At 36.1% G+C, this 27,545-nt stretch overlaps 1 protein-coding gene and 1 long non-coding RNA gene across 3 annotated transcripts in view; one reads left to right on the top strand and one right to left on the bottom strand.

The window, feature by feature from the left end:
- Positions 1–27,274, top strand: LOC126652202 (uncharacterized). 2 transcript variants are annotated; one of them, XR_007631900.1, is made up of 4 exons: positions 1–80; positions 18,412–18,486; positions 20,491–20,543; positions 22,219–27,274. It is a non-coding gene; the product is annotated as an uncharacterized LOC126652202 (long non-coding RNA). The 2 variants fall into 2 exon arrangements; XR_007631899.1 differs by having other exon boundaries at positions 18,412–20,543.
- DLC1 (DLC1 Rho GTPase activating protein) overlaps positions 1–27,545 on the bottom strand; it is a 223,423-nt gene that overhangs the window by 168,897 nt on the left and 26,981 nt on the right. The window contains 1 exon segment of the mRNA XM_050338816.1: positions 2,206–2,355. Coding sequence (XP_050194773.1) covers positions 2,206–2,355 — 150 coding nt within the window.

Here is a 27,545-nt window from a genome sequence, read left to right on the forward strand (position 1 = left end):
GCACTGCAAGCTAGTGAACATCTGTGAGCCATTACACAGCTGAAATGACATCACCATGCAGCAGTTTATACAATTCAGAGGTACAGCTCCCTAGTTTTTTTGAATCAGCACACACTTATTAGCCAAATGCTATTTTTGGTTCAAAATGCCCTTACTTTTAATGACACTGATTGCATTCCTCTCTTTGGGAATAAAAAGAAGATATATGGTATGTTTTATTGTTGAGGAAGTAAAAATATAGCACATGCTTGATTTACTGCATAGAGTGAGGGCGAGGGATTATACTGCTTGCAGATAAATTGCAATACATGTCTGGCAAAGACCTGGCTGTGTGTAGAACCAGCCATATACTGTCAGGATTGTTAGCTGAGGTGCAGCCTGCTGGAATACAACTACAGAGTACACAAAAAACCCCTGAACTATTATCTTCAGACGACTCTGTGCAGACAAAGGCCCAGTTTCCTAATGCCAGTTTCCTAGAACAGGTGAAATATGAGGCAGAGACATCTCAGGAGTTCTGCTCCTGAACTGAAAAGATACAGCACACTTTGGTTCATTAATTCCAGTTAAGTCTGTAGTCTGCCAAACTAAAGCCAATTAGACAGGTGTCTCTACACCGTGTACATGGGTATGTGGTTTTCTGAAAAGGGTTAGAAATTAGAAACAATGCTGCATTCTAGGTAGGAACATGTATTTGAGTCAGGTATTTCCTGCCAGTTAGTCCTCTGCTATGGGAAGCGTTGGGAAATGCAGAAGCATCATGGAAAGGCCTCTGTAGCAGTCAGTTTGGCTACAGCTGCTATTAGAATTTTCTGCTTAGCAGAACTATGCTGCCACAGTACAGAATCATGCTCCCTGCCCTGTCACCTATGTTTTTACATCACATTCAAATGCTTTGTTATGGTAAAATCAATACGAGCCTGAACTCAATACATAAATGCCCTGAAAACCAGATCTTTTGATCCTCTGATATATAATAATGAAAAGCTCAACAACCCCCTAGAAAATTAGTGTTTATAGATAGCATATATACCATGTTTGATGCAAGCTGTCTTTCTGCATGTCTGCTTTGCTCTGATTATCATGCAGGCTTATTTATACAGATTGCCTCAACTCACTTTATTGCTATAAGAAATTAGCCAAAATGCTGGCACAGATTGGTGAGATATAGAGAACAGATGTTAAAAGAGTATTTCAGCTTTCCTGTGTCATCAGTGCTCAAGGAGATACTGTGAGAACATTGATATCCATAAGGAACATGTGTAACCATTAAAAGAGAAATTATGTGATGTCCTTTAAAAATGCTATATTACAAAATCTTTACCTGATCAAACCCACTGAAAAATAAAACCAGCTTTTCCACCTATAGACCACTCACTTAGAAATAACAAAGTCTGTCTTTAATAGGAAAAACTCCTCATTATTTTAAAGAAAATATCACTAACAAAAGCAAATGACCTGAACGTTAGAGATCTTGGGGCAGTATTTCTCAGGTTTCTTGAACTGAAAAGCAGCTGCAGCACATGTGGGTGAAATTAACAGGAAGCCTGCAGGAGAACACCTTGGGTCAGCCATTTCATGTTCTTCATAGTTACATGTGTAAACATTTTACAGAAAAAAAGAGAATGCATCAGTCATGCTTGTGAGCTGTCCCGTCTCCTTTCAGACTATTCTCAGCAAAGAATTGTCCATTTAAGTAAATTTAAAAAAAGACATTAAAATAATTAAAGTGCACGTTTCTGCCTAGAATCTCACTTTGAGTGACAGAGCATTTTCTAAGCGTGTCTCCCACTAGCACAAAAGGAGGACCTGGAGCTCAGACTTACTTTCAGTTCTATTTAATGTCAAATGACACACACTCATATGTTCCGAGACTGGTGTGATCCTGACTCTGTGCTGACTCTGCACTTGCAGTAAGTGATAATGAAAGAGCCAGACATTTTCTGAACCTTGTTTATCTCCCTTTGTTTCATCTGGGACTTCTGAAGCTCTCATTTATGAAATGATGCCAAAAGAAAAGCATGGATGACAATATTACTGCCTTCAAAATATATATACATGCAAACAAAAATACAAGTAAAATTTTTTACAAAAGGAGCTTGGGTTCTGAAACCAAGGAGTTGATAAATGTGAGGACTGAAAGAAAAGTGAAGCAAGAAAGGATTCTACTCAGAATAATATGGAAAATTGAGCAAACTGGCTTACAGGTATATGCCTTCGTTTGTATGTTGGGGTGCTGGATGGGGAAGAGCCTGCACTGAGAGCATTTTCAATATCCTGGTCAAGCTGGTCCAGTTTCATAATTAACAGCACCATTGAATCCAGTCGTGAACGATCTCGATCTTCTGCTATTTCCTATGGAACGGAATAGAAACATACAATTAGTAAATCTGTTTCCTATGGAACATACTATTAATAAATCTCAAATGGCGATAATTGAAAGGAATAAGCTTAAATTATAAAAGCTGTATTTCTTAACTTGGCATGAAAGTTCATTGAATAATAAGCAGGTTTTGGGTTTTGTTTGTTTGTTGTTGTTTTGTTTTGGTTTGTTTTTCAAAATACTGCTTTATGTAATCAGTTTACTGATTATTGACTTACAGCTAGGAAAACATTTTATATTAATGTTTCATATTCATCCATTATGGTAAGTAAATTTTAAAAAAAGCACACTTTTTTAGCACAAACACATTACCATCTCTTGATACACATATGCGAATGCATGTGTAAAAAACATGAACAGCATCTTAGATCCTCTGAATGGAAAGAGAGAAGGATGAGGGGTATTCACATCACAGCCTCAAACACCTAGCTTATTGCAGCTGATTTCCTGATTTCCTCTGTAGAAAATGGAGACAAAGATCTTCAAAAGAACAACTCAAAGCAAGATTTTAAGTTAGATAGACTAAATAATGCTCTTAAGGAGATCCTCTCTCTATTTCCCTCTTATAGAGAGTTAACACAAAAGTTAGCCAACTAGCCTGCCTCAAAGCCCTACTGGTTCCTGTACAGATTTTCACAATAGTAAGTTAGAAAATAGGAAGTTCCATTAACTCACTTGAAATAATTCTTTTTATAAATCCTTCTCAAGAAATGGAAGCAAATACATTATAATTACATCATAGTGCCCAAGAAGTAGGCAATATAATTGTCCAAATCAGCCTTTTTTTGATAGTCTCTAAATTGTTTTTCAGGTTGTGCAGAGACTTCTCTAGTTAGGATTCTATTAGCAGGGTTATTATAGACTGCTTCAAAGACATTGCAAAACATGAATCATATGATTCCTGCTAGAATTAAAGCTTATTTAAAGATAAGATAGTCATAGAAACCATGGCATACATGGTATTTATGTGAAGGCATAGGTGAAAAGTTAGCTAAATAAATCTTAGAAAAGCAGAAATACAAATCTGTCAGTCCATAGCAGAATAATGAACAACTTACAACACAAAGCTCAAACCCAGGAAAACTGTGTATTTAATTTTTTATTACAACTTGATATTTTGCATTGGGTTGCTGAAAAAGCTGATGAATTTTCAAGACCTCCTGATGAATCTGAACTTAGTTTAGAATGATCCTGAAAGAATATTACCTCAAAATAACTTGGAAATCAATGAAATGTATTAAGTTTCACTTTCTTTCAAACTGAAAACACAGTGTCCCAAATGATTCATTGCAACTCCACGGATCTTCATTTTAATTGATGTTAAATTGATATCTGAAGTTTGCAAATGTCCAAACATTTATTTAATCTAATTTCTATGGGTACAGAAAGCCCAGTGAAGTAACTAAGTGTCTGCTAACAAAGTAGATATGACCTCCTCTGAGGCATGGGGCCATGTTACCATGGTGAGCAAGACCTCAGTGGGTTTACACATCCAGAGTGTGCCAGTGCTACTACCAAAACTAGACTCCTCATCCCCTATCTCTGTTTTTATTTCTGTTGGTTTTGCTTGTAAATACAGCACTGTAAAGGCTAAGCAAACTAAAATTTACACTTAACTTAAAAACCACTGCCATACCACAACAAAGGAAGAGGTGGTGTCTGGGTGGTGTTTTTTTAGTTTCCTTATTTTGTGGTTGGTTTTTGTTTTTCTTCTTATCAGACTAGAAAGATAAGAGACATTTTACTGAAGAAAAAAAATAAATCAGGAATTTTCCCCAAGTAAATTGTTTGATTCATCCTGCCAATATAGAATAAACTTGCTCCGCACGTAGCAGATTGAAAATGTTGGAAAAGAATCTGCTGAAATGAAGACATGGCAAAATATTGTTCAAAGTGATACTCAGGCTTGACACAATGTGCTGGCTTTGTAGGTAAACACTGTTTTCCATAAAACAATAATATTATCAGTATGGAATTTAGCTGTTCTGTTTAGAAGTCTTAACTTTGTGGTTCTAATTGCTGTTCACATCAATATGAAAAATTTAACATTTTAAGTATGGTTTCTATTTTTAAAATGTACTTAACAAGACAATAATCACCTTCTGTTTTGCCAGGGCACTATCAGTGTGTATACATGAAAACCTAAGCAATATATAAAAAATGTAACACATACAAATAAAAAAAGGTTAATCTTTAGTTGGAAATTCATCACAACACACAGAACCAATATTTTTATAAGATTAATTTATGTTTATACAGTTTTAGCCTTGATATTATCTAATAAATTTCTGAGAGCTTTATAACCTAGTTATCTTTTTTGTATCTCCCTTTTGTGTGTACTCTGAGATTTTATTACTGAAGTGTGATATGATCTAAAGTCAGCAAGGTAGTAGCAATTCATTTGGGTTTTCTTGAAAACACAGTATTTTCTTTGCTTGCATTCTTTTGCATTATTCCCCACTGATGGCTTCTCACCTTCCAAATTAGGACCCCAAAATATAAATTATATTTATAGGATTATACAGAAATCCTACCTTTACCCTTTTGAAGTCAAAACTTGGGCATTAGAAGATGCCTGGTCAAAGACTGCCCTTACAGCCATAATTTCTGCCTTAAGGCATTGGACAATTCAGGAATGCGTCACAAACATAAACAAGTAGGTCAAACTGGAGACGTTATTTGTCTGGAGATTTTATTTTTAACATGTCTCCACACAAAGAGGAAATACTTTAGGTCATGAACTGGAAAAAACAATATTTCTTTTAATTTGTATCCTCACTGGTGTGATAAAAAAGCTGGTTAAATTTGAATATATTCATATGTTTAGAACAGAAAGCACTATAACAGTTCCTAGAATGAATGATGCTTGAATTACTCCTAAATTAAGTATTAAAACCCCAAATTTTTTTACAAGGAAAACAGTCTACAAGTCCTGTTGCTATCATCAGAAAACAATGCTAATAGAATGAAAGCATTTTTGAGAACATGCCTGCTATGTTTTTTAGGTCCTTTTGTAATTTTGGAGCTTATATCATTATCGACAAGAAAAACACAACGTTTTTGCCCTAGTTACTCCCATATCTTCAAGTGCTTTTGTGTCTTTTTGCTACCAACTTGCCTTGTGCAATATGTATGAGAACACCTCGCAATTTCTGAATATAATGTCTAGTGTACATAATGTTATAATTTTTATTTTGAAAATTTGATGGATAAACAATGCTGTACAAAGGCAGCATTAATCAGACTATTTCTAGAAAGTAATTAACCCCTTTTTTTTATTTAAGGTCACTAGAGTTTTATACCATACTATCAGTACATCACAATGACTAGCCAACACAAACTGAAGAAACAAGTTAAAAAACTACTTAAGTTTGGATTTAACACACCTGTCTTATCAGGTCATGGGAAAATAATTGAAGTAGATGTATTTCAATTCCTTGCTCTCTTAAACCCTCTATTTCTCTAAGTGTGTTTTTTCCTTTCACTTGTAGCCACAGTTTTATATCACACACACTTCCTACTGCAGCCCCTTTTCCCATATACCTCTTTCAGCTGAGTAGAGATGAAGCAAAGGGTACTTTATGAAAAGGTGTAAAGACTGTTAAGTGTAAAACCTATTTGAATTTTCACAGCTAAAATCTTGTACAGAGGCAGTTAGTACACAAAAATAACTGTGCTCTCTCTTAACACCCTCAGGGTGACTGAGTCACTCCCACCTTCCCTATAAGTGCTCCCTTTCACAGCATCTACTGATTTCTAGACCGAGCAGACCCAATCAGTGCCAATGCCCTGTAGTTAAGGAGGGGAGAGAATGTCCCACTCCAAGCATCCTCCTGCTAGGGCCATCAGGGCACCAACCAGCCTTGCTCCTCCCTGACACTTTTGTGTCAAGATGGTCATAATTTTTTTGAAAAGGAAAGCTTGGTTTTTAGAGTCAAGGCATTAACACAGTTGACAAGGTGAGCTGGAGTACTGACAAAAGAAAGGGATCATTATGGAAAGAGCTGGCTGAGCTTCACTTGGTATTCTTGATCTTCAGCCAGCTGGACTGACTTAAAATCTTATATTAAATGCTATATATTTCATACGACACTAAATTAATCATTCTTGTCATTCCTCGCTAAAGAATATCTTTTTTGAAAAATAGAGAGGTATTATATATCACTGATTTTATGCTGTGAAGGTTTTCACCAGGAGAAACAAAGAATAATGAAAAATACACTGTTTTGGAATGAGTCTGATGATTCATATTAGCAGATGTGCAAATCAAGTGTAGTTTTCATCCTTCCACATTGCACTGTACAGATCAAAAGCTTTGAAAAATACCTAAGAATTTTATCTTTCTCTAAATTTTACACTCTACAGCACTACATTGCCATATACCGTATCCCTGCCCATAGCAGGGAGTTTGGAACTAGAGGATCTTTAAGGTCCCTTCTAATCCAAGGCAGTCTACTGGAGGGATTGCAAGCAGAGAACATTAAAACAAAATGACAAAGCTAAAGCACTCCATTCTTTTTTGACATAAGACACAAGGCCTAGATACCAGGAAAAAATCACAGTAAGATTACTATTATAAATCATATTTTGAACTAATGTTTAGAACAGACTGAAAATGGAATAAATAATGTAAGCATACACTGGTGTACATATCACAGGTGAGATGACATGCTCATATACATGCAGCTATTCACCCTATACATTCATACATGCTTTTGAGAAAGAAGCTTTTCTTCTCATTTTCCTGATAAGAACTTTAGATCACCTACTCAGTTATTCCAGATATAAAGTATTCAGTAGCACTAGTTTACATGTGTTTTTTAACTCCTGTTAAACATACAAGTAAGTTATGTTTGTAAAAGTGAAGTCTTCAGAGGCAAAGTTATAGGCATGGGAAAATTTCACAGCTAGAAGTCAGGTGCAGCTTCCCCATTTCCCTAACTTTACTCAAGATCTTTCAAACACGTGCTGTTCACAGATATGGTCTCCTGAACTTAAACCCAGTTTCTACCATAGAAACTTGCCATCTTTCATGTTCAAAGCTAATTTAATCCAAACAAAAGCATTCTTTTGTAGTAACTTCCTTTCTACAGCTGTTTTTTGCCTAAACACATACTCAACCCCTAGACTATTCAGTATTTTAGTTCATGCTGTTTTGATTCTAGTTTTCCATGTTTCATGTCAGCCGAGTAAACTGTGCAGTAGAGATATTGTTTTCATGAAATTTAGGAATTCACTATTGATGAAATGGAAAATCACTCAAAAACATTGGGACAAAACAATTCAAGGAATCGTTGTTATATGGCTGTGCTAACTCAGCAGGGATGGCAGCTAGTTTCTGAAGTGGTTGCTCTTGAAACAGAACAGCTCTATATTAAACAGAGTCATTCAGGAACTTTCTAGCTAATGTCATATTAGCTAGAGGTGGGAGGAAGAGGAAGGGGGTCATCTGTTAGGGTCAAGGTTAGGTTTAGGATCGGTAGTTATTAATAGAAAATATAAACTTCTCATATTGCCATTATTGCATCAACATTATACCAATTCTTCTGCAATATTAATGTAAATAATTGGTGGCATTAGTTCAAAAGCAAACAGAAGCAAACCCAAATGTATGATTAAACAACCCAAAATGTTACACCTTGTCCAATACAGAAGATAATTATACTTACAATTTCATAAGGTATAGGATGATGTACAAAATCCAGCTCTCTGTTTGGTGTTACACTTGATTACCATAGCCAGTCTAACACTCAGCTCACAGTAATCATTCCTGACTTAACATCATGTCAGGATTATGACTATGAAAATTTGCCACAATCAAATTCCATAAAAACACAGAGCTCAATATAAATGTAATCTCTGTTCACTGGGTGGAAAAAAGTATAGTTAAACATAATTAATCACACTATTCCCAGCATAAACAATATTCAGTTACTTTCCAGCTTTGTTCTTTATATTTTGTAAAGTAGCATTGTAATTACTCTAAAATTCAGCTTTTATGACTACACTTTCATGATTATGGCTTACGAAGTAAGCAAAAAAGCATCTTTTTACCCTTATTGGACCCCATTTCTGTTTGATATGAGGGGAAGGACTTCTGCTTTGTTGAAAATATTATGACAGTAATCTGAGCACTAGTTATCAGACTGGAAAAGTGCTATAATTAAATAGAACTATGATTAAAAAGAATGTCAATGACAGATGACTGATGAGGCATTTTAATATTATTGCAAAACTACCTCAAATCTAATTATTTTGTGGAAAATAAGAAAATACTTCAGCGAAGTTCTTGTTACTTTTCTATTATACATAAATCAAAAATACTATTTTAATAATCAGAAATTAAATCATCATTAGTGACATTGTGAAATTTAGCTTTGATTTGCCTGTTGGCATGTGTTTTACAGATACCCCAGAGGGGAATCTGTTTGTGTACTTACATGTCTACTTTATAGATTGCTGGAAAGGAAGATGTCTTGTTTTGGTTTAGCTTTGCAGCTAAATTAGAAGGAAGGATTTGCTCTTCAGCAGATACATTACGGTCTTTGTGATTTTGTTTAAGCAACTTTCAACCTTTTTTATTTATTCAGAGTAAATCAAGAGAGAAGAATTGATGCCAGTGGTCACTTACAGTATCCTCAATATCTATTGAAATCAAACGAATTAAGAGTAACCTCATGGTAAAAAAAGTTCAAGAGTATCTCGGCTACACTCGGAAGAACATTGTCAACAGGACAAGGGGGATCCTTCACCTCTCTTTAGTCCTGGTGAGACACATCTGGGTTCAGTGCTGGGTCCAATCTTGGACTCCCCAGTAGTCCAAGAGACTTGGACATACTGATGTTGACATACTGATGCAAGTCCAGTGAGGACGATTAAGGGTCTGGAGCATCCTTCATATGAGGACTGGCTGAGAAAGGTGAAACTGTTTAGCCTGCTGAAGAGAAGACTGGGAAGGGATCCGTGTGATGAGTGAATCAGAAGATAGACCCAGACAGTTCTTAATGTGAGGGTGACTGAGCAATAGAATAGCTTGCCCATAGAGGTTATGGAGTCTCCATCATGCAGAATTGTTAAGAGTCTGATGGGACACAGTCCTGAGCAGTGCTCTAACTCTGCTTGGACTAGACAATTTCAAGAGATATCTTGCAGCCTCAGCCATTCTGTTATTCTGTGTCAGTTTTTAACAATTCCTGTAGCACGATTTTTAGAGGACACAAATGACATTATAGTGAGAACCACAGTGGCATCTAGGACACTTTGCTTAAACCATTCTCTCCACCTGTGATGCCCTTGCCTCAATTTTTACACAATTTGCCAGTCTTAAGGTTTGAAAGAGACAAAGAGTAAGTAAATGGACAGAACTAGATAATGATTATCATAGATTAATTGCTTGGATAGAACTCTGGAGGTCTCTAAACCAACCTTCTGTTGAAGGAGAGGCAGCTGTGAGATCAGATTAAGCTCTTTGGGGCTTGATTCTGTCATGTTATAGAAACACCGAAGGACAGAGAATGCAAATCTGTGGGCAACCTGCTCACATCCTTGACTGTCCTTATGAGAAAAGAACTTTTCTCTGAAAAGATCATTTAGTGCATTTCAAACCTGGAAGCAAGGAATTGTTTCCAAATGGAAAGCAAACTCTGTGTTTTACACTGCACTGAAGATGGTGCAAAGGGAATGGGGGAAGATGAATAAATGTAAAACCTAGTTTGTCCTCCAATTTATCAATGAAAATAGAGAATCCAGGAAATGCCTAGAATCTATATGAAGTCTATTACTGACACTCTGCCCCACAATACCTGAAGATAGTGTAATAGTAGTACTGAGCAGCCTCCTGAAATGAATGGAACTCTCTCCAAGATTGCAATGAACTTTGAATCAGGTCTAAGACAGACATGAGAATTAAAACCACTGCACACTCAAATTCTAGATGAGAAATAGAAACGCTTGTCCTAAATGATGTTATGCTACCCTAGTAAATGAAGAGTTTTAAGAATACAGGTTGCACTGTCAACTCAGTCTTTCTATAGAAGATATCTGTTTATTAATATGGTCATGACTCCAACAAATGAAAAAACAGCCTATTAAAAAAATACAATGCAATGCCCTTGTTAATCATATCTTAATCAGTTTGCAAATTATTCACATGTAGGAGTGTGTGGGGGCGTGATGGTGGTGGAGATTCTTCACTGAGTGTTTCAAGTCCAGTTACTTAACATTATAATTCTTGACCTCAGATTTAGCTTGAAGACTTTCACGTTATTGTTTATCTGTGGGTTTTTTTGGTAAAAATATAAATATTTAGCTGCTTCTGCCTTTTACTGTAGTTTTATATTAATCTTTTGAGTTCTGTGGGCCTATTTCTATTTCTGTGTATTTACAAGTAACAGAAACACTCAGAGAGGCATGCATGCACTCTGATTTGTGCCATCTTCAGTGTTGACAGTGGCAAGAATGAGGTGGGGGATTCAATTAGGAGAGAAGAGCTTAAGTTCTTGGAAAGCTATAGGATATAGAAAAGTATATACGAATCATATTGAATTTCATGGACCCCAAGCAATCCCATGTCTGAAAGGACATGCAGTATCAAGGCACAGAAAGTGTGAAACCAGGCGCATAAGACCTACTTCAAATGAGTCACCAGTTAATCTGCTCTACTGCAGAAGGGACCTACTCTGTTTGTGCAGTGAGGAAAGTACCACAGCATCACATGAGAATCAAAACTCATAAAGTACTCTCTAACTTCCAGGTAAGAAATAGAAAGGATTATCTTAGATGGTTAAAATGCCTAAACACATTAAATTTATAGTTAAATTAAAAATGGATGTTATAAGAGGTGAGGCGATATGATGTCATATGGCGTGCTCTATTTGTGACATGACAAGATGCAATTATGATCCTGTTGTCAAGATAGGCAAAATATAAGACATAATTTGGGGTGGTTGTTTTCAGTTTTCCTTTGTTGTGCTATGCACCAGCACTGTAGAACAGATAACAAGGCTTGTAAGAGAAACAAAGGAACAAACGAGTACCAGGAGGGTGAAAATTGAGCATATTGAGGGAAAAGACAAGGATCTGACAAAAATACCTCCTTTCTTCATAAAATGAATGTGGCACTAGAACCAAGAAGGACCAGAAAAGTTAAAAAACCCCCAACCAAACATGTACAAGTGAGATCTCTTTAGTCCTACAGCTACTTCGGGCCTGATTCTCTGAGATGCCAAGTATTAGGCAAAGACAACATTCAGGTAAGAATTATTCTGCATTCTTATCAGAATATAGAGTTTTATATTCTGAGGCTATAAGCATCCTGGGTATACAAGATTACAGAGTTATAAATTATTACCATGGAGCCCCTAGAAACCTCTCTAGTTGTCAGCTCTCAGTATATAAAGAAAAAATATTTGTAATACTGAATGAAAAACTTTTAAATGCAGGGTTTAATCAGTGCAACCTTCCCCCCTCTTCATCCCCCAATCATTACAACATTAATCATACGTATCTCCAAGAATAAGACCTTGTATAAGGAGACTAATGTCTCTTCCTACGATTAGGGACAACATTCAGGAAAAGTTGTGGTCAAACTATTTGAAAGCCCCAAACCTCAAAGATCTACTGCTTGCCACCCAGTTTTGCCCACGACACTGCTGCAAGACTGGTACTTGGCTGTTAAACCAAGTATTCTGCAGAACTTCTCTATATTCATTATCTGAAGACTGATCTTTAGCTATATATATGTGCACTTAGTTTTCCTTCTAGCAATGAGCCAAGCTTTTGTTGGCTATACCTCTTTATTTGTGTAGACTGTTCATTTAATTCTTGCAAAGATTCCATTCAATACCAAGACAAACTTTAGTGGATGTTTGTTACTGCGTAATAAATCCACTACTAAACCTTACAGTAGACAATGACTAAAAATATACTTTCATCTTAGATGATATTAATAACAGTTTAGTATTTCAAGATTCAAGGGTGATCAGAAAACAATTGTTTAGCAACTCTGTAATTTGTTCTGTTCATAGTTGTACTCCAAACTTAGTTTTAAAAAGTATATACCTAAATCATAATCTGATACAGGTCATGCTTTCATGGTCACTTTAATTTTCCCAAAATTAATGGTTCTAAAAAGTTACTGTTCTCTCATCTACTTGCCCAGGCTGCCCCTCAGCTCTCCTTGAGTCAGCATTGGTTTCTAGTAGAAGACCACTGTGGGTCCATCTGAACACAGTCCCTGAGAAAGGTGTAGTGTTTAGCAGAGGTTCTCCATGCAGCCATACAAATGTCAGTGCTGGCCAAGGAAGACTAAACAAAGGCAGGACAAACAGCTGTACTGATTTTTCTTTTTTCTTGCAAAAACTTAGATTTTTCTTCATGCAAAGTGATCACTTAACTGAACTTTGTTTTTTTTTGCAGGCGAGGTTACGCTGATTTTACAGGCGTTGTAGGGTCTGGGGGCTTCTCAAATAGTTTTCTTCAGGACACCAAAGAACATATGGAGTGTGCACATTTGTGACTTGAGAGGCATATTGTCAAGAAAGAAAAGCCAATTGCTGTCCCCTGCTCCTCATTTCACCCATGTATCCTTCTATAGGTTTGCCAATCTGTGCAGCTGATGAAATGCCAGAGATATTTTTTATGTCACAAGTTTGTAAGCAAACATGATAGCATGAGAAAACCCATTGCTACTTTTTTATAATCAGTGAAAGGATTTTAAGTGCCTTGTTTTCTTGGAAAAGAGCACATTCTTTCCCACGTGAAAATTGGATTGTCTCAGTGACAATTACTTGCTTATTAAATTACTTCTGCACAGCAAGATATAAACTAAGGTTACTTTGCTATCGCCATTCACAGTACACTGATATTTATGAGAACTGTTGGTGACTGACGAAGTGGTGGTAAAACTCTTGCTATTGAATGGGGATAACATTTGTATCTTGTGAATAAGACCAAAGTTAAAGTTCAGGTTTGGGTTAATACCCAATAAGCTTGAATTTTCAGAACTTATCTCAGTAAAAGTGTTTCAACAAAAGGGTTACAAAATTAAATGTTCATATTACACTTCTTACTTTAACTCCATGTAAGTTTAGTCATGAGCAAAATAAACCCCCCAAACTAGGATGGGATCAAACACATTTGGAGTGGAAATGTTGATAAAGGACATTATTATTATTCCTTTTCAGCCACATTAAGAAGGAGTCTAGATAGCTCAAAAAAATTTTCATAAAGTATGCTCTCTCTTTAATTTTGAATTCTTAGAAAGTATTAATAAATGGCAATTAGAGGTTTTGAAAAATTATAGAATCAAAGGAGGCTGATCACCCTTTATATGGTTCACACCATATTTTACTACTAAGATATTTCCCAAAATAAATAACAAGATTCTGCAGTCATGGAAGCTTCTCCGAAATTCTGCACCAATTACTGCACCATTTCTGCAGGGATGACTTCTGAAGAGCTGATAATGGCCCAAATTTGGTAAAAACTACCAACCCCACCTTGTTTACCTCTGACACCCCTTAACAGCATCTGTCTTCTGTATATTGTTGTCTGAAATTCATAAAAACTAAGTGTCTGACCATGTGGTAAGTGGTTGACTGGAATTTTGTAGAAGACTGTGGTTCAGACAAGGAATTCAGCTTTTCTTTATAATATATTCAGCTATTTCATGTATGCCTTTGAAACATATTTATGCATATTGGAATTATTCTAACTCTTAAATGTTACTTAATGGGATTGATATGTGCACAGTGCACAGCATTGAGGGCTTGCTCAGACACACATACTGTCCTGTAAACTAGCCTTTAAGGTTTTCTCTCCATTCACATCAAAAGACAGAACCCATTTAACATACAGCCAGAAGATAAAGTTAGTCTGAAAGCTTCATTATTTTGAGACTACCTTTTTGAATCCTTGAATTCATTCTCCCCTTAAAGTATGCTGCTTAGATTTTTTTCTCTCTTTCACAAATACTTGTTTTATTTTAGCATTTCTATCCTAAATCTTTAGAAACAGGCCCTAAGTTGCACCACACAATTGTTACTGAAACAATTTTCCGCTGACATATAAATTAATACATTTTGTATGCTTGTTTTTAACATTCACTGCTTCTTCAACAGTAAGTTCAGCTTGTCAAGTCTACAGACTATTTTAATCTGAAACCAAACTAATTGCTTTAAATATTACACAATATTAAATATTATACATTTAGATACACTATTAAGGAGCTAACAATAGAAAGTCATAGAATCATAAAGAATACAACTAGAAGTGATCTTAAAATGCCATCTCTCTCTCTCAATGACAAGTCTGTCATATTTGATGGATGATTCTCCATCTCCTTTTACAAATGTCTAAAACTTCCCCAAGCAAAAAGGTCTTATTCCAGTATTACTTTTCTTAGTACTAAAAACCTATTCAAAGTCTTTTTCTAGCCTAAACTCAATAAGTCTTATTTTTAATAATTTTTGTCTGCATTAGAGACTTTTCTTATCCTTGAAAATGGTATGATGTTCCTCCCATCCCTGTATTCATGTTCATTCCTTCCTCTCCACAATTCAATGGTAGGGACTGGTTTCTTCCATCTCTGGCCATTCTCACATCAATTCTTGAGTCTCTCCTCAACTCTCCTCCTGAGGAGCAACTTGCAAAACCCTCTGCTTTCATTACAGGTGAAGTTAATGTAAAAGGTGCATGCCTAGGAATGGAAAAGCACAGTATTGTCAGGAAATTTTCCTTTTGTGACAGCAAATAAATATCAGTTGAAGCCATTTCACCTCCCAGCATTTGTGAGGCCAAAACCACTGGCAGTTGACTGGGACCTGCAGGTAATAAGAAGCTGTCAGGTAGCAAGGTAGCAACAAGCAGTTGAGATGAATGATTGTCAGGAACAGTTCAGATACAGTCAAATTTTTCTTGCAGAGAACTTGTACAGATTCCACTCCTGATGGTTTTCAAGACTGAACTGCATAAAGCCCTGGTCTGACTTCAGATCTGGCTCTGCTTTAGTAGAGTCCTCCTGAGGTCCCTTCCAACCAGTTGCTAAGGTTGTCCTTAAATTTTCCATTGCTGGATGGAAACTAACTATTATCTACAAAAGTCACTGGTAAAACCAGACTGGGTAGAAAGTACTGCTACTATTGCTAAGTACTGCACTTAGAGTTTGTACTGCTGCTGGATAGGTATTGCCGCTTTTGTACAGAGCCTTCCACACACAGGGTATATTTGCCAGTCATACCCTGGAGCCATGTCCCCAGTGAATTACCACTATATTGTACGATAACTTATCTTCTTTGGAAGGTAAGACAAACACCTTCAAAAAGGAACAGCATATTCTTTTTAAAAATACCCACAATTTATTGCAAGTAAAGTGAAAATTCAGCACCAATAAATAATATTCCACGTAGATATCACCTTCCAATTTTCTTTCACATCATAACTCAGCCATAACTCACCAGTATTGTGTGATCCATACAAGGACTGTCTGAGCATTTTCACTTTCTCTATCAGCAATAGCAAAAATATGTTACTCCAAATTGTATGTACAGGTATTAGATGGAAAACTCATATTTTCTTACTATAAAATCTGAAAATATATCTCATGGATGTACCAAAGTGAGGAAAAAATATTAAAGGAAACAATCCACGTAAGAAATATTGATGTAACAGACTATTGTGTATCACACCTGAGTTCTTAACACATTTATCTGAAAAACACAGGCTGTGTTTACACTGTCAATCAAGACAACAATAACGAGTACCTAAGCAGTAAATGACAGCCTGAGCTGAACCCTGAGCCCCTATCCCCAGGGAGAAGCTCACTAGAGATACCCTAGCTGGACTTAAGTCCAGATGAGACTTGGCTGTGGCCATAGCATTTTCCTTTTCCTTTTTGTTTCTCAGAGTTTCAGCCAGACTGCAGCAAATAATGGCATTGGCACTCAGCTCTGACAGCCTGGATTGGGAGAAGGAAAAGCAGTGAGCCCTGCTCTGGTCCCAGCTGAGCTCCTGCTCCCAGCTCAGCCTGCAGCAGTTCTATGTGCCTGCACACCTCTCCTCTGTTTTGGGGAGCTGATGACTGACAGCTTCCTTTCACAGCTGCTGCCTTCCAGAACAGAAGTGGGGAAGTGATTGCCTCTCAGAAAGGACATGTAGATCAAATTGGATTCAGTTGGTCAGTCTGCGTCAATGCGTCCATCCACAAGGGCCCCGTAGCCTACAATTAGGACCTGGGCAATCTGAATGGGAGGTGAGGTTGGTTACTAGTTCTAGTTTTGACTAACACCCAAAATATTTACGTTGTAAATATGTTACTTATATAGATGTGTTAAAGGGGGAAAGTGGATTCAGAAGCCAGTGTTATTTCCAAATGGGGCTTTACTAAACAGTAGGTTTGAGTTCAAGAGTTATCTCAAAGAGGATATAGAATAAAAAGACAAACTTATCTGGGCCAGGATTAAATCACATATTTTAACTAATGTTCAACAAGCTTGTATTCCATTCCAAACTCTTCTCCAAAACAGTTATTGGGGTGAACATGATTTCATTCTTACAAAACAATTTGAAAATATTTTAATGATTTAATTATAACATGGCTTTAAATGTTTTCATTTTTTCTGCACCTAAATCTATATTTCTTGCTGAAAATCAAGATTTCAATAGATAGAGAATCCCAACAATAATGGCTAAAAAATATTACAAAATCTAGAACATGTTAAAAAAATTTGAAAAGAAATATAACATTTGGAAATATATTAAATTTGTAGTAGGATTTTATATTGGAAAGACTAATTTTGAATGAAAATGTAAAAATAAACTCTGGCAATAGAATGAGAGTTAAAAAAAATAAAAACCCAAACCAAGAAAAATCAAACCAGGAAAAGAAAACTCATTATGAATAAGAAAAGAGCTCTTCACTTCTGGTGGATTTTAACTAGACAAACAAATAGGCAACTAGAAACACTCAAGTAGAATGTTTCTAACAAGGAACAAGCCACATTAAAAAAAAAAACAACAGATGGAGTGAATCTCACGCACGCCAAAAAGATAGGATGCAATGGGCCTTAGAGAAAGTAGCATTCAGGACAGAAAAAAAAAAAAGAAATTCATAATTTTGAGTTTTCTGTTATTCCTCCAAATTGCCCGAAGTGTTCTGCGATCAATGAAGTGTTAAAAAATTCAGAAATGAACAGCAAATAGTGAGGGATATTTTAAAAATACATTACGATTCATTGAGTAGGTATCCAGTATGACTCAGCTATGTTGCAGGGAAAATTTATTTATCTGGATTGAATTGTATCTGTTTGGGAAACTCAATATGGTGTGATTGTCATTTCTTAATGTCATGAAAGCTGCATCAACAGTTCAGCTAAAGATAAATAAATAAATAAATGCATAAATAAATAAATAAAAGTACATAATTTATTCAAGCATTTTCAGAAATGCTAGCTTGTCCGTTACCGAATTTGTCCTGCTTCAGGCCAGTGGAAAAAAAATCTTAACCAACCTCCACTGAAACGAGTCTACCTGACATAAGTCACTTTTGTTACTTTTGTGTGCCTTGGATCATTAAATGAATCCTTAATGATACACAAGATCTTGCTGAAGAGCCAGTTGGCCTAAGAGTAACATAGATTTCAAGGAGCTCTAGGGTTAATAGACAATGATCACAAATTGTAGCTTTCTAATTCAACCTTCCCACCCTCAAGTGAATTCCACAACAGTGTTCTCCTCTTTAAGGAAGAGATCCCAGATGTAAGGACTGAGACATGCACAATGAAGTTTCCTTTTAGTTCCTCAGCTTGAAATATTAAAGTGAGTTTCTGCAAAATAAAGGTGTCTCATGAAGCATGTTACTATCACTCAAAATTTGGTTTTTCAGAGTGCTGCAGGAAAATCTTGTTTCTAAGCCTTTTCTGACCTTGTCTCCCTGACTCATTGAGTTATATGCTGTTGTAACAGTCTGTATTGTGTCACTGAGAATATGACTCTAGCATTTGTGGTTTGTTAATGATTTAACTGTCTTGCAGCCTCAAGATTGGAGCACAAATATTGGAATGTTCTGAGAAGAGCTCGGGGAAACATGGAGTCTACAAGAAGGACAGGTTGGTCAGCACTGTCCATAGATGAGTCATCTGGATTCGATGTAAACATGGGCACTGTGGGCACTGGAGGAAAACAGTCTTGTCAGGTCCAATGTGCAAGATAGACCTACTGAGTGAGTCATAGATCTTATGTTCTGAAAGTTGGTGTCTGATCGAAACCCCAGCTGAGTAAAAACTGAGTGGAAAAATCAATTAATAAAGCAGCAGAAGGGCTTATGATTGGTGAAATCAGTGACTGGGATATTTAGTGAGAAACTTAGACTGCTGCAATATTACTTAAATTTCAAACAATGTAAAAGATACTGTAATCTGTAACTACAGAAAGATGGGACAGATTATAGTAGATGCTAGAACTGATACAATTAAGGGATGTAGAAATATTTTCTGTACTGTTCATGAGCATCATGGGAAAACACCTAGCAGGTCTTTGAAATCCAAATGTATAGATTCTAAGAATTCATAATGTTATAGTTTTGGAACAGTTGAAGCACTTTAGTGGGTCTATGTGGTGTTACTATTAAATAACAATGATTGTGCTATAGAAATTCAATGCGTTTATAAACTGGTGCTGAGTGTAAAAGACAAAACTATTGTAATTCTTGGGTTTACCAATAATATTAAGGACTATGCTTCCTGGACCCTTAATTATTTAAGTCAAGAGTATGATACCCTAATTGATATTACAAGATCAAACTGCAGAAAATAAGAAGGATCAATTTTTTAATGTAAGTGTGAAGTAAGATTTAAAGGCCCAGCAGTTAACCTGACCTGACCTGATCCTCAGCTTCTGTCTGAACTGCGTTTTCAGTAGTTCAACCCTTCAAGTTAACAGAATAAAATTTGCTTGCCATTTCTTCACAATTAGTTTTACTGAAATCAATAAGATAAGTCTCTGAATATGACCTAGTGAATTAAATTCAGGTTGGTGGAATCTGGCTATTAACAATGGAGACACTATCACAATCAGATACATACAACAGCTACTTGTAGAATTGATATAGTGAGTGTTAGTAATTACCAAAGAAGAATTATCATGGGGCAGGAAGCAGCCTGCATGCATTAGTGTTTCCAATCTGCATATCTGCATATCACAGCTTAGCTGGATTGCAGTAAAGTACACTTTAAGAATTAGATCTTTTAAGCAAAATTTTATGCTTATAAGTCCATAAGTATCAGATCTTGGATAATATTTTGCATGGACACACCTGATTGTTTGAAGTTTTTCAGTGTCTTAACATGCACAAACACATGCCATTTCAGTTATTAAGCTCTTTTTGAAAGCAAAAGAAAAATGAAGTTTGCATTTCAGCTGGGCTTTTCCAGGTGACTCATTTCCTTTTGCAACTATGCAATAGGCAGTCTACAGTACGTCAGTAAGTGTCTGCTCACATACACAAAGAAGAAGCCATGATATGGTAACAATAGCATGCCTTTGACAAAAGGTATAAAACCACCTTAGAATGGACTAGACACACTTTTAAAAAAAATCTGCCCTAAATGGAAGCATTTATATATTTTTTAATCTTATTTTCCTTTGTCATAAGATAATGATTTGTTGATAACAAATAGAAATGCCACTCTTCATTTTAGACTCAATCCCTTGCTTTTCTGGATTAAAATCTGACTGAGTTTACTGTAGTTCACACTTCAGAAATATCAATATTAGAAGACTCCCAGTGCAATGCTGTTCATTTTGGTAAAGGGATTTTCCTTGACTAGATTTTTTTTTTCAAACAAATGTATGTAGGTATCTCCCATATTCCATATTTAAAAGTGTTGCCCTACTTTCATGTAAATAAAGTGTGAGCAGTATGACCTGTTAGGTGGACATGTAAGTACAAATTTGCTAAAGCCTCACTTATTTACCCTTAGAAATGCATGTTAAGTATATACACTAAACCCAGATAGCACTATATATTTTTGGGAAAAGAGTATCTTTTGGTTGGATCCATGAAAATTGCTTAAGTCAATAGGGTAATACAGTTCTATACCTATTATTTCTAGGTGCATCCATAAGCTAAACAATAACCATCATCTCCAGCCAATGAGTAAATATGGTGAGGAATTAAAGAAATTGAGACATTCTTGATCGATACCCTACTGACTTCTTTAAAAATAATAATTCATTTTCTGTCTGATGAAACACCAACATTACTGCCTTAAACCTTCCCTTAGATTCCCCTATATATATAAAAGCCATAGAACTGTATGGCTATTTACTTTTCATAAAGCTAGAAAAAACTAGATGTTTTGCTACACTTTTAAAAAACTTTTTTAGATGGAGGGTTTCCTTATATTAAAGGAAAAAGCACTGCCACCATATTTTGTGACAAAAACGTAAAACATCTTTAAAGGTCAGCATAGCTTTTGCATGAAATATGTCTGCAGAGAAAAAAAAAATTGCTTGAGAAGGGAAAATGAGACTTTTGGAATAGTTAAGTACAGAACAGCTGGCACAGATTAGCCTATGTCCTCATACAATCAAAATGTTTCTATTAGAGAACTTGAGATAACCAGCTTGAGAGCATCTAAGAATACTCCAGTATTTTGTTTCCCCAGTTTAATCAAGCATGAGCTATGACTGCATTATCCCAGCAGAACTGAAGAATTACCAACCCTACACTATTATATATATGTATGTACTATCAGGTACTGGGCTTGATTTTTATCTGTGGTGTATGCCAACTTTTATTGACTTAACACAAGGCACACCATGACAAAATCAGCTCAGGGGAAAAAGAAACGTTGCATGAAAACTCTGGCTACTGATTCACAAGTGAGGCCAAAAGCATGAAACTACAGTCTGAGAAACACATAGCAGAAATACACATAAATACACATCTGGAGGAAGGACCTGACTCGGTCCACAGCCAGCACTAAGGCAAGCTGTAGTGAATTTCTAGTCACCACCAGCTAACCTCCCCAAGAAAGAACAGCACTGAGAACATGGCAGACTTCCAGTGCATTCAAGGCACCCTATAGCTAGTGGTGCTGGACTGGTGATTGTTCAGTTTGAAAAATAAGACATTTGTAATCTAAAAGTATTTCATCCTGTATAGAAATTTAATATTAAAACAAATATTACTATAATCAAAAATGTCCTTACTGTCCTTTCTGGTAGAAAGATGCATAACTCTCCTAGAATTTCCAATAAAATAAAAAGGATGGTTCCATTGTTATTTGCGTTAAACCCTGTTTCTGCTGACTCAACAATGTGACACATAAATGGCAGTATGGCTGTTCCACTATGTCAATGTGTTTTTTAACATGAGCAAAATACCTTTTGGCTCTTCTTAATTTAAAAATTTAGATAATAGAGTTTATTATCAGGCTTAAGTAACTTGATGGTTGTAGGTGAAATCTGAGGCCCTTTGAAACAACCCAGAGTTTGCTAACAACAAAATTGGGATTTCACCAATCTGATTTACATCCTTCTGCTATGTGTGTCATCCAAGGCAACCATTCTGATAATGTCTGTTGAGGATGCTTCATTATTGATTCTCATGTTTCAGGCTCCGTTCTGACAGAGTAATCAAACTGGAAAAAAAGTAAATCATAGGGGTTTCCTTTCTATTTATTGAATGCATGTATTATCTTGCTACATTTAACAAGAGAAGGTTGCTATTTTTTTAAATGTTTTTCTCCTGTTCAGTTTGTCTCTAGAGATTTCCAAAGCAAGTCTGTGTCACTTAATGTTTATCAGGGTTTTTTTCCTTTTCCTCTCTGAGACAGGAAGCTGAGGGTTTTGACCTCATCTGGATCTTTCCCAGTGTTTGGAGGTGGTCTGTTCAAAAAGATTCCATGACACTGATCTCTTTGTGATTTATCAGACAGCTAGGTCAATAAATAGGTCTTTACTGTTTTTTCCACAGCTGTAAAATAATCAATGGACTCCTTTGAGAGTTAATTATCAAATCTTTTGAGTTTTTCTATCGAGGAACACACATTATCTTTCCTTTTAGTAAATTCCATTTCAGTATACTTTAACAAAGACTATCTAATGGCAAGAGTTCTGGCTCACATGAAGCAGTTCATTTAAATAAAATGTTAACTCTGGAGACCGGTTCCTTCTCAATAATTTTTTTCTCTGTCTTTTATCAGTATATATTGTCATAGTTATGAAATCTGTTTCTCTTTATAAAAAGATTTTGGAGCAATTGCCATGCCCAATGAATCCACCAACTGACAAAGAATAAGATTCTTCTGTATGACTTTTGTTGATGTGGATAATCAAGGTACAGTAGTATGTGATAAATGGATCCAGATTTGTAATTTTTCTGCCTGTATCCTCCTTGCCCACACACCCAGCTTTTGTGCTGCTATTGCCTCCCCATGCTAGTAGCCATATTCTATCCCAGGTGAGGTGATTCATTTAACATTAGATACAAACCAGCAGATACATCTCCATCATTAGTTGGAACACGTGCTTTCTGATGCTCTGTGAAAGCAAGGTAATATGGAAGGCTCCAGTGATTGCCAAGAGAACTCCCTTTAAACATCTGTCAAAAGCAGAAGTAATCAGAGAACACCTAAAAGACCATATCATAGAATGGTTCGTGCTGGAAGGGACCTTACAGACCATGTCGTTCCAAAGCTCCTGCTGCGGGCAGGGACAGCTTCCACTAGACCAGACTGCTAAAAGCTCCATCCAACCTTCAGGTGCTGGAAGGATTCTACAAGGTCTCTCCAGAGCCTTTGCTTCTCCAGGCCGAACAACCCCAGCTCTCTTAGCCTGTCTTGGCTTTGTGGGCTGCAAGCCCACGTTGCCAACTCATGCCATGCTTCTTATCCACCAACACCCCCAAGTACTACTCCTCAAGGCTGCTTTTGCAGCTGGACTCTGACCAGCCTGGATTTGTGCTTGTGATTGCCCTGACTCAAGTTCAGGACCTGAGTTTCTGGCTACCAAGGCCAGGCAATGACCTTAAGCTTGCAAAAACCCCCAGAATACATCCAAACTCTTTTCTTACTCTCTTTCTGTTAATTTCTGTACACTATATTATTTCAACTAGGATATTCCTTCTATAAATTACATATTTAAAATTATTCTATTAACTATTGAAAATATAAATAATAATAAAGTGAACATTTTGCCTGCATGCGATATCTTCAATGTTTAATGATGTAACGGAATTCAAGGAACCCCCAAATCCTAACACCTGGTCTCTCTTGGACTGTAACTTCCCTATTTTGATTTATTCATGCTTGCACTGACGTTGTTATTAGTAACTCTTCTCCCAGACTCCTAAGTTGTGATTAGATTCCCTAAACAACAACTCAAAAAAGGTGAGGGTGTTTACTGGAGATTATGTCATAAATATTATATACTGCTTTCTACAAAAACCTTCTATGAAGATTATTTTTTGCAATTCTTATACTACCTTTTAAAACACAAATAATACACACATAGAGATCATTTATACTGGACAGATTGAACTACAACAAATGATTACTTGTCTTATTTTCCCTACAGAATATGTGAAGTGATATAATCATAAAGCAACTGTTCCACATACTGCCAAAAATAATCAAAACAACTGCCACATAATACATGTGCACACAACGTGGAGACACACAGAAAGGTAGAATTTTATGCTTTGGTCATGGTAGAGAAGACAAATCTCACTATTTGTCATGGAATAATGGGAACCACTCAGGCAGAGAATGAACAACAACGTAATCAAGTAGATGCCATAAATTCCTCTTGACAGAGAGCCTCCTCATATATTACTGGGTTAAGTCACAGTCCACATTTGCTGTGCCTGCTAAAACTGTGGGCTGGGTGTAAATTGCAGTTGATGTTAAATAAGAGAGAGCAATCCAAATTAAACAGATGGCTCAAATTCAAAATACCCACTATAAACCATACTTACTATTACAGAGTCCTATGTACAACACTTTTTTAAGCTGTGTGTACAGAATTGCACGTCAAATTGAATCCAAGCACTGTATATATAGCAACGAATGAAATGTTAGGTTTTCTAACAAACAAATAAAGATTCTTAAAATCAATTGTATTTCCTTTGAGATTTTGATTAACAGACCTCCACTCACCACCACCCCCAACTGCCTTGGGATGACCAGGGAAGTTCAATGATTTCTAGCTGCTGAGTTTCTCTTTTGTTTTGAGGAGTCTGGGATAGTAGCAGGGATGAAGCCATCTCTATTTTCAGCTCCCTTAACACTTGGTGTTCAATAAGCTCACAAACCATTTTTGGTGAAAAATGTGTTCCAAGAGGGAACAAATCAGCTCTTTCTGGTTTGGTCTGCTCATACACTTTCTAATCCTCCTGCACAGAAAAACTTTACTTTGGATGCTTACAATTCTGTCCTTACCAAAGACTGAAATTAATATCACTGGCAATGTTGGGGGATATTATTTGCTATACTATAGGGTCCTAGTACCAAGGGCCTAGAGAAGGGAACCAAAGAGTTCCCTTCTACTACAGGTAGTAAGAAGAACAAAAAGAAAGTTAAATACGTCAGAGGCAAAAAAACTCCCCAAAAACCAAACCCAACATTATTATAAAAGATGCTATCTCTCTGTTTCTATTTCAAACACACATTAAAAGCAATCTAGTGCTTATACTGTGTAGTATCTATTTCTTCACTTCTCACTTATTCAGACTAAGTTTAATTATGCTTGCATTACATTCCCCGTCTAGATCCCCAGTGCCACATAGTTTTGCTTTCAAAAAAGTTTTATGTTGAAGTGGAATAGGACACTGACTTGTAAAATGCTGGGAAATGCACATCAGGAGGATGCATTTGTGGACAGCTGAGCAACTGGTCAGTAGAATGAACACATTACCACAAGACTACTGGGAATTAGTGAGAGAACTAGAAAGCACCAGAACAGGGGAAAAACTAGTTTTGTATTGGATCTGATATATTTCAGACAGATGAAATAAAACCTATAAAAAAATCTCAAGAGACTGCCTAGTTTGTTTAAAGGCTAAATTTTAACCTCAAGTCAGAAATCTATATTATTACACCAGGGAATATTTATCAAATTCACATAAAAGGAAACTGTGATGTTCTGTTCTCTTTTAAAAATCTGTATTCGGAAGACTTTTTTTGGTACTAGGTGTTCTCCAGTCATAACGGTTATGTATCTTGCAACCAGTTTGTTTGGAGTAGAGGACAGATTTGGATGTCTTCACACTGCAAGTGATGGGAGTGTAAAATCCTGCGACTATGTCTGATAACTAGTCTTCCAGTTCATACCTCTTGCATTGCGCAGATATGAATCTGCTACCCTACTAATGTCTTAAAAATTTTACCCACTGACTATTCCAAAATACAGCTTTTCTTTGTGAAGCAATGCATTAGATCTGTCAAATTTGCTCTACAGCTGTCAAATCAGAGAGTGCACCTAAATCCCACTATCTCTTATCATTCACGATGTCACTTATCATGCTTTAGATCACAATCAATCAGTAAATTCCCTCCAAAAGAATGCTCCTGGCCCAAACTAAAACACAACAGGGCATAGGTACCTTAACTCACTAGCACAAACTTAACTAAAACTTTCTGTCTCTCTGGGAACTGCAACTCCCATTTTAAAATTCTGGTTGTTGAATAACATTCAGTTGCACACTGCAAAAATAAATTCTAATTTCCTCATGTTGAAATTTAAAGTGATTTAGCACCAACAAGAAAGCTTAAAATTTATACTCTTCCATTTTCACAATTACACAATTTTGCTGAAACAAAAATAGCTTACCTTACTGTATAGTCAAATAGAAAAGTTATACAGATATTCAAAAATAGACAGAATAAGTTTAAAATACAGATCAAAATTGTCACATCAAAGGATTCAGTAATACTTTTTGTTTAAAAAAAAGTCTCATCCCATAAAATTTTGCTAGTTCAAAGACTCATAATTATGAAAGCATAAGCATTAGTGCTAGGCCTATTTAGGATAAGCCCCTTCAGCCAAACATCATGAATACTGTGGTAGGTAAAAATAGACAAGGCAGAAAAACCTCACAATTATAATAAGAATGGCAGATAAGTTTTTAAATTTTTTTCAGCAAATCAGACTGCTGAATTAGGGGGAAACTTTAGGCACCTGCCTTTTACACCAAGCTTGTTAATCACACAAATACTATTTTGGTAGATGGAATCAAAAAAACACCTAAGCATCAAATAAGAATCAGCCTCTATAGTTCTTGAGGATCCTGATGTGCATAAAACCAAAAGTAGAATGTATCTCTGGAATATATTAAAGAAAAAAAAGGATGAAGGAAAAGAAAACAAAAGTTAAGCTCCTGTACCCTGACATCTGTTCTTGAACTCCTTTCTCTTTTTCTGTCTCCCAGGAATTCCTTGTGTTGGTTTCTGTGATATTCAGAAGTGATATTCAGAAGTACAAAAAGGTTGCTTCGTATTTTAACAGACTAGTTACTAGATTCAGTGAGGTTTAATTGCTTGTGGGATGGTTTTTTGTTTTAAATTTTGTTTTCCTCCTGGAATTGCAGAGGTGTGACATTAAGAAGTACATCTGTACACAAAGTAAATAAATTTCTCAAGTGACTACACTTTTATTTGTTGGCACTGTAACATTAATTAAAAGTGTACCTATAATTAAAAAAACCATATATTTTCAGCTATTAGGTCTATGAATTCCTCCTGTGATGTGCTTTAGCAACAGTAAGGTGACATCATTAGAGGTCACAGCCAGAACTCAGAGTTTGACAGATGGGCTATTAATTTAGCTACCCCTCTTCAGAGAACACAAAAGTTTCTTAAGTTTTTACAACAACGCTTCCTTAAAACAGAGGTCGGTGGAAACCATAGGGACGGAAAATCTGTTGCTATTTCAGTTGTGTATCTGGTAAGATGGAAAATTTTTCAAGTCTACACAGATGGTAAATAAATTTCTGCTACATGAGGCAGTTCCTGGAATAAAGAAATTTTCTCAAATAACGAGTGCCAATTTTTTTTAAGCAAGACTTATTTTTAACTTTCCCAGGGACTTGTTGAGAGAGCTGGAGAAGTGTCCTTTCACCTTCAGAATCCTGGTCTAACTCCAGAAATAGCTTCTAATGTCGTTC

This window comes from Myiozetetes cayanensis, unplaced genomic scaffold (assembly GCF_022539395.1).
Source record: "Myiozetetes cayanensis isolate MyiCay16 unplaced genomic scaffold, myiCay2020 scf7, whole genome shotgun sequence".
Taxonomy (NCBI): Eukaryota; Metazoa; Chordata; class Aves; order Passeriformes; family Tyrannidae; genus Myiozetetes; species Myiozetetes cayanensis.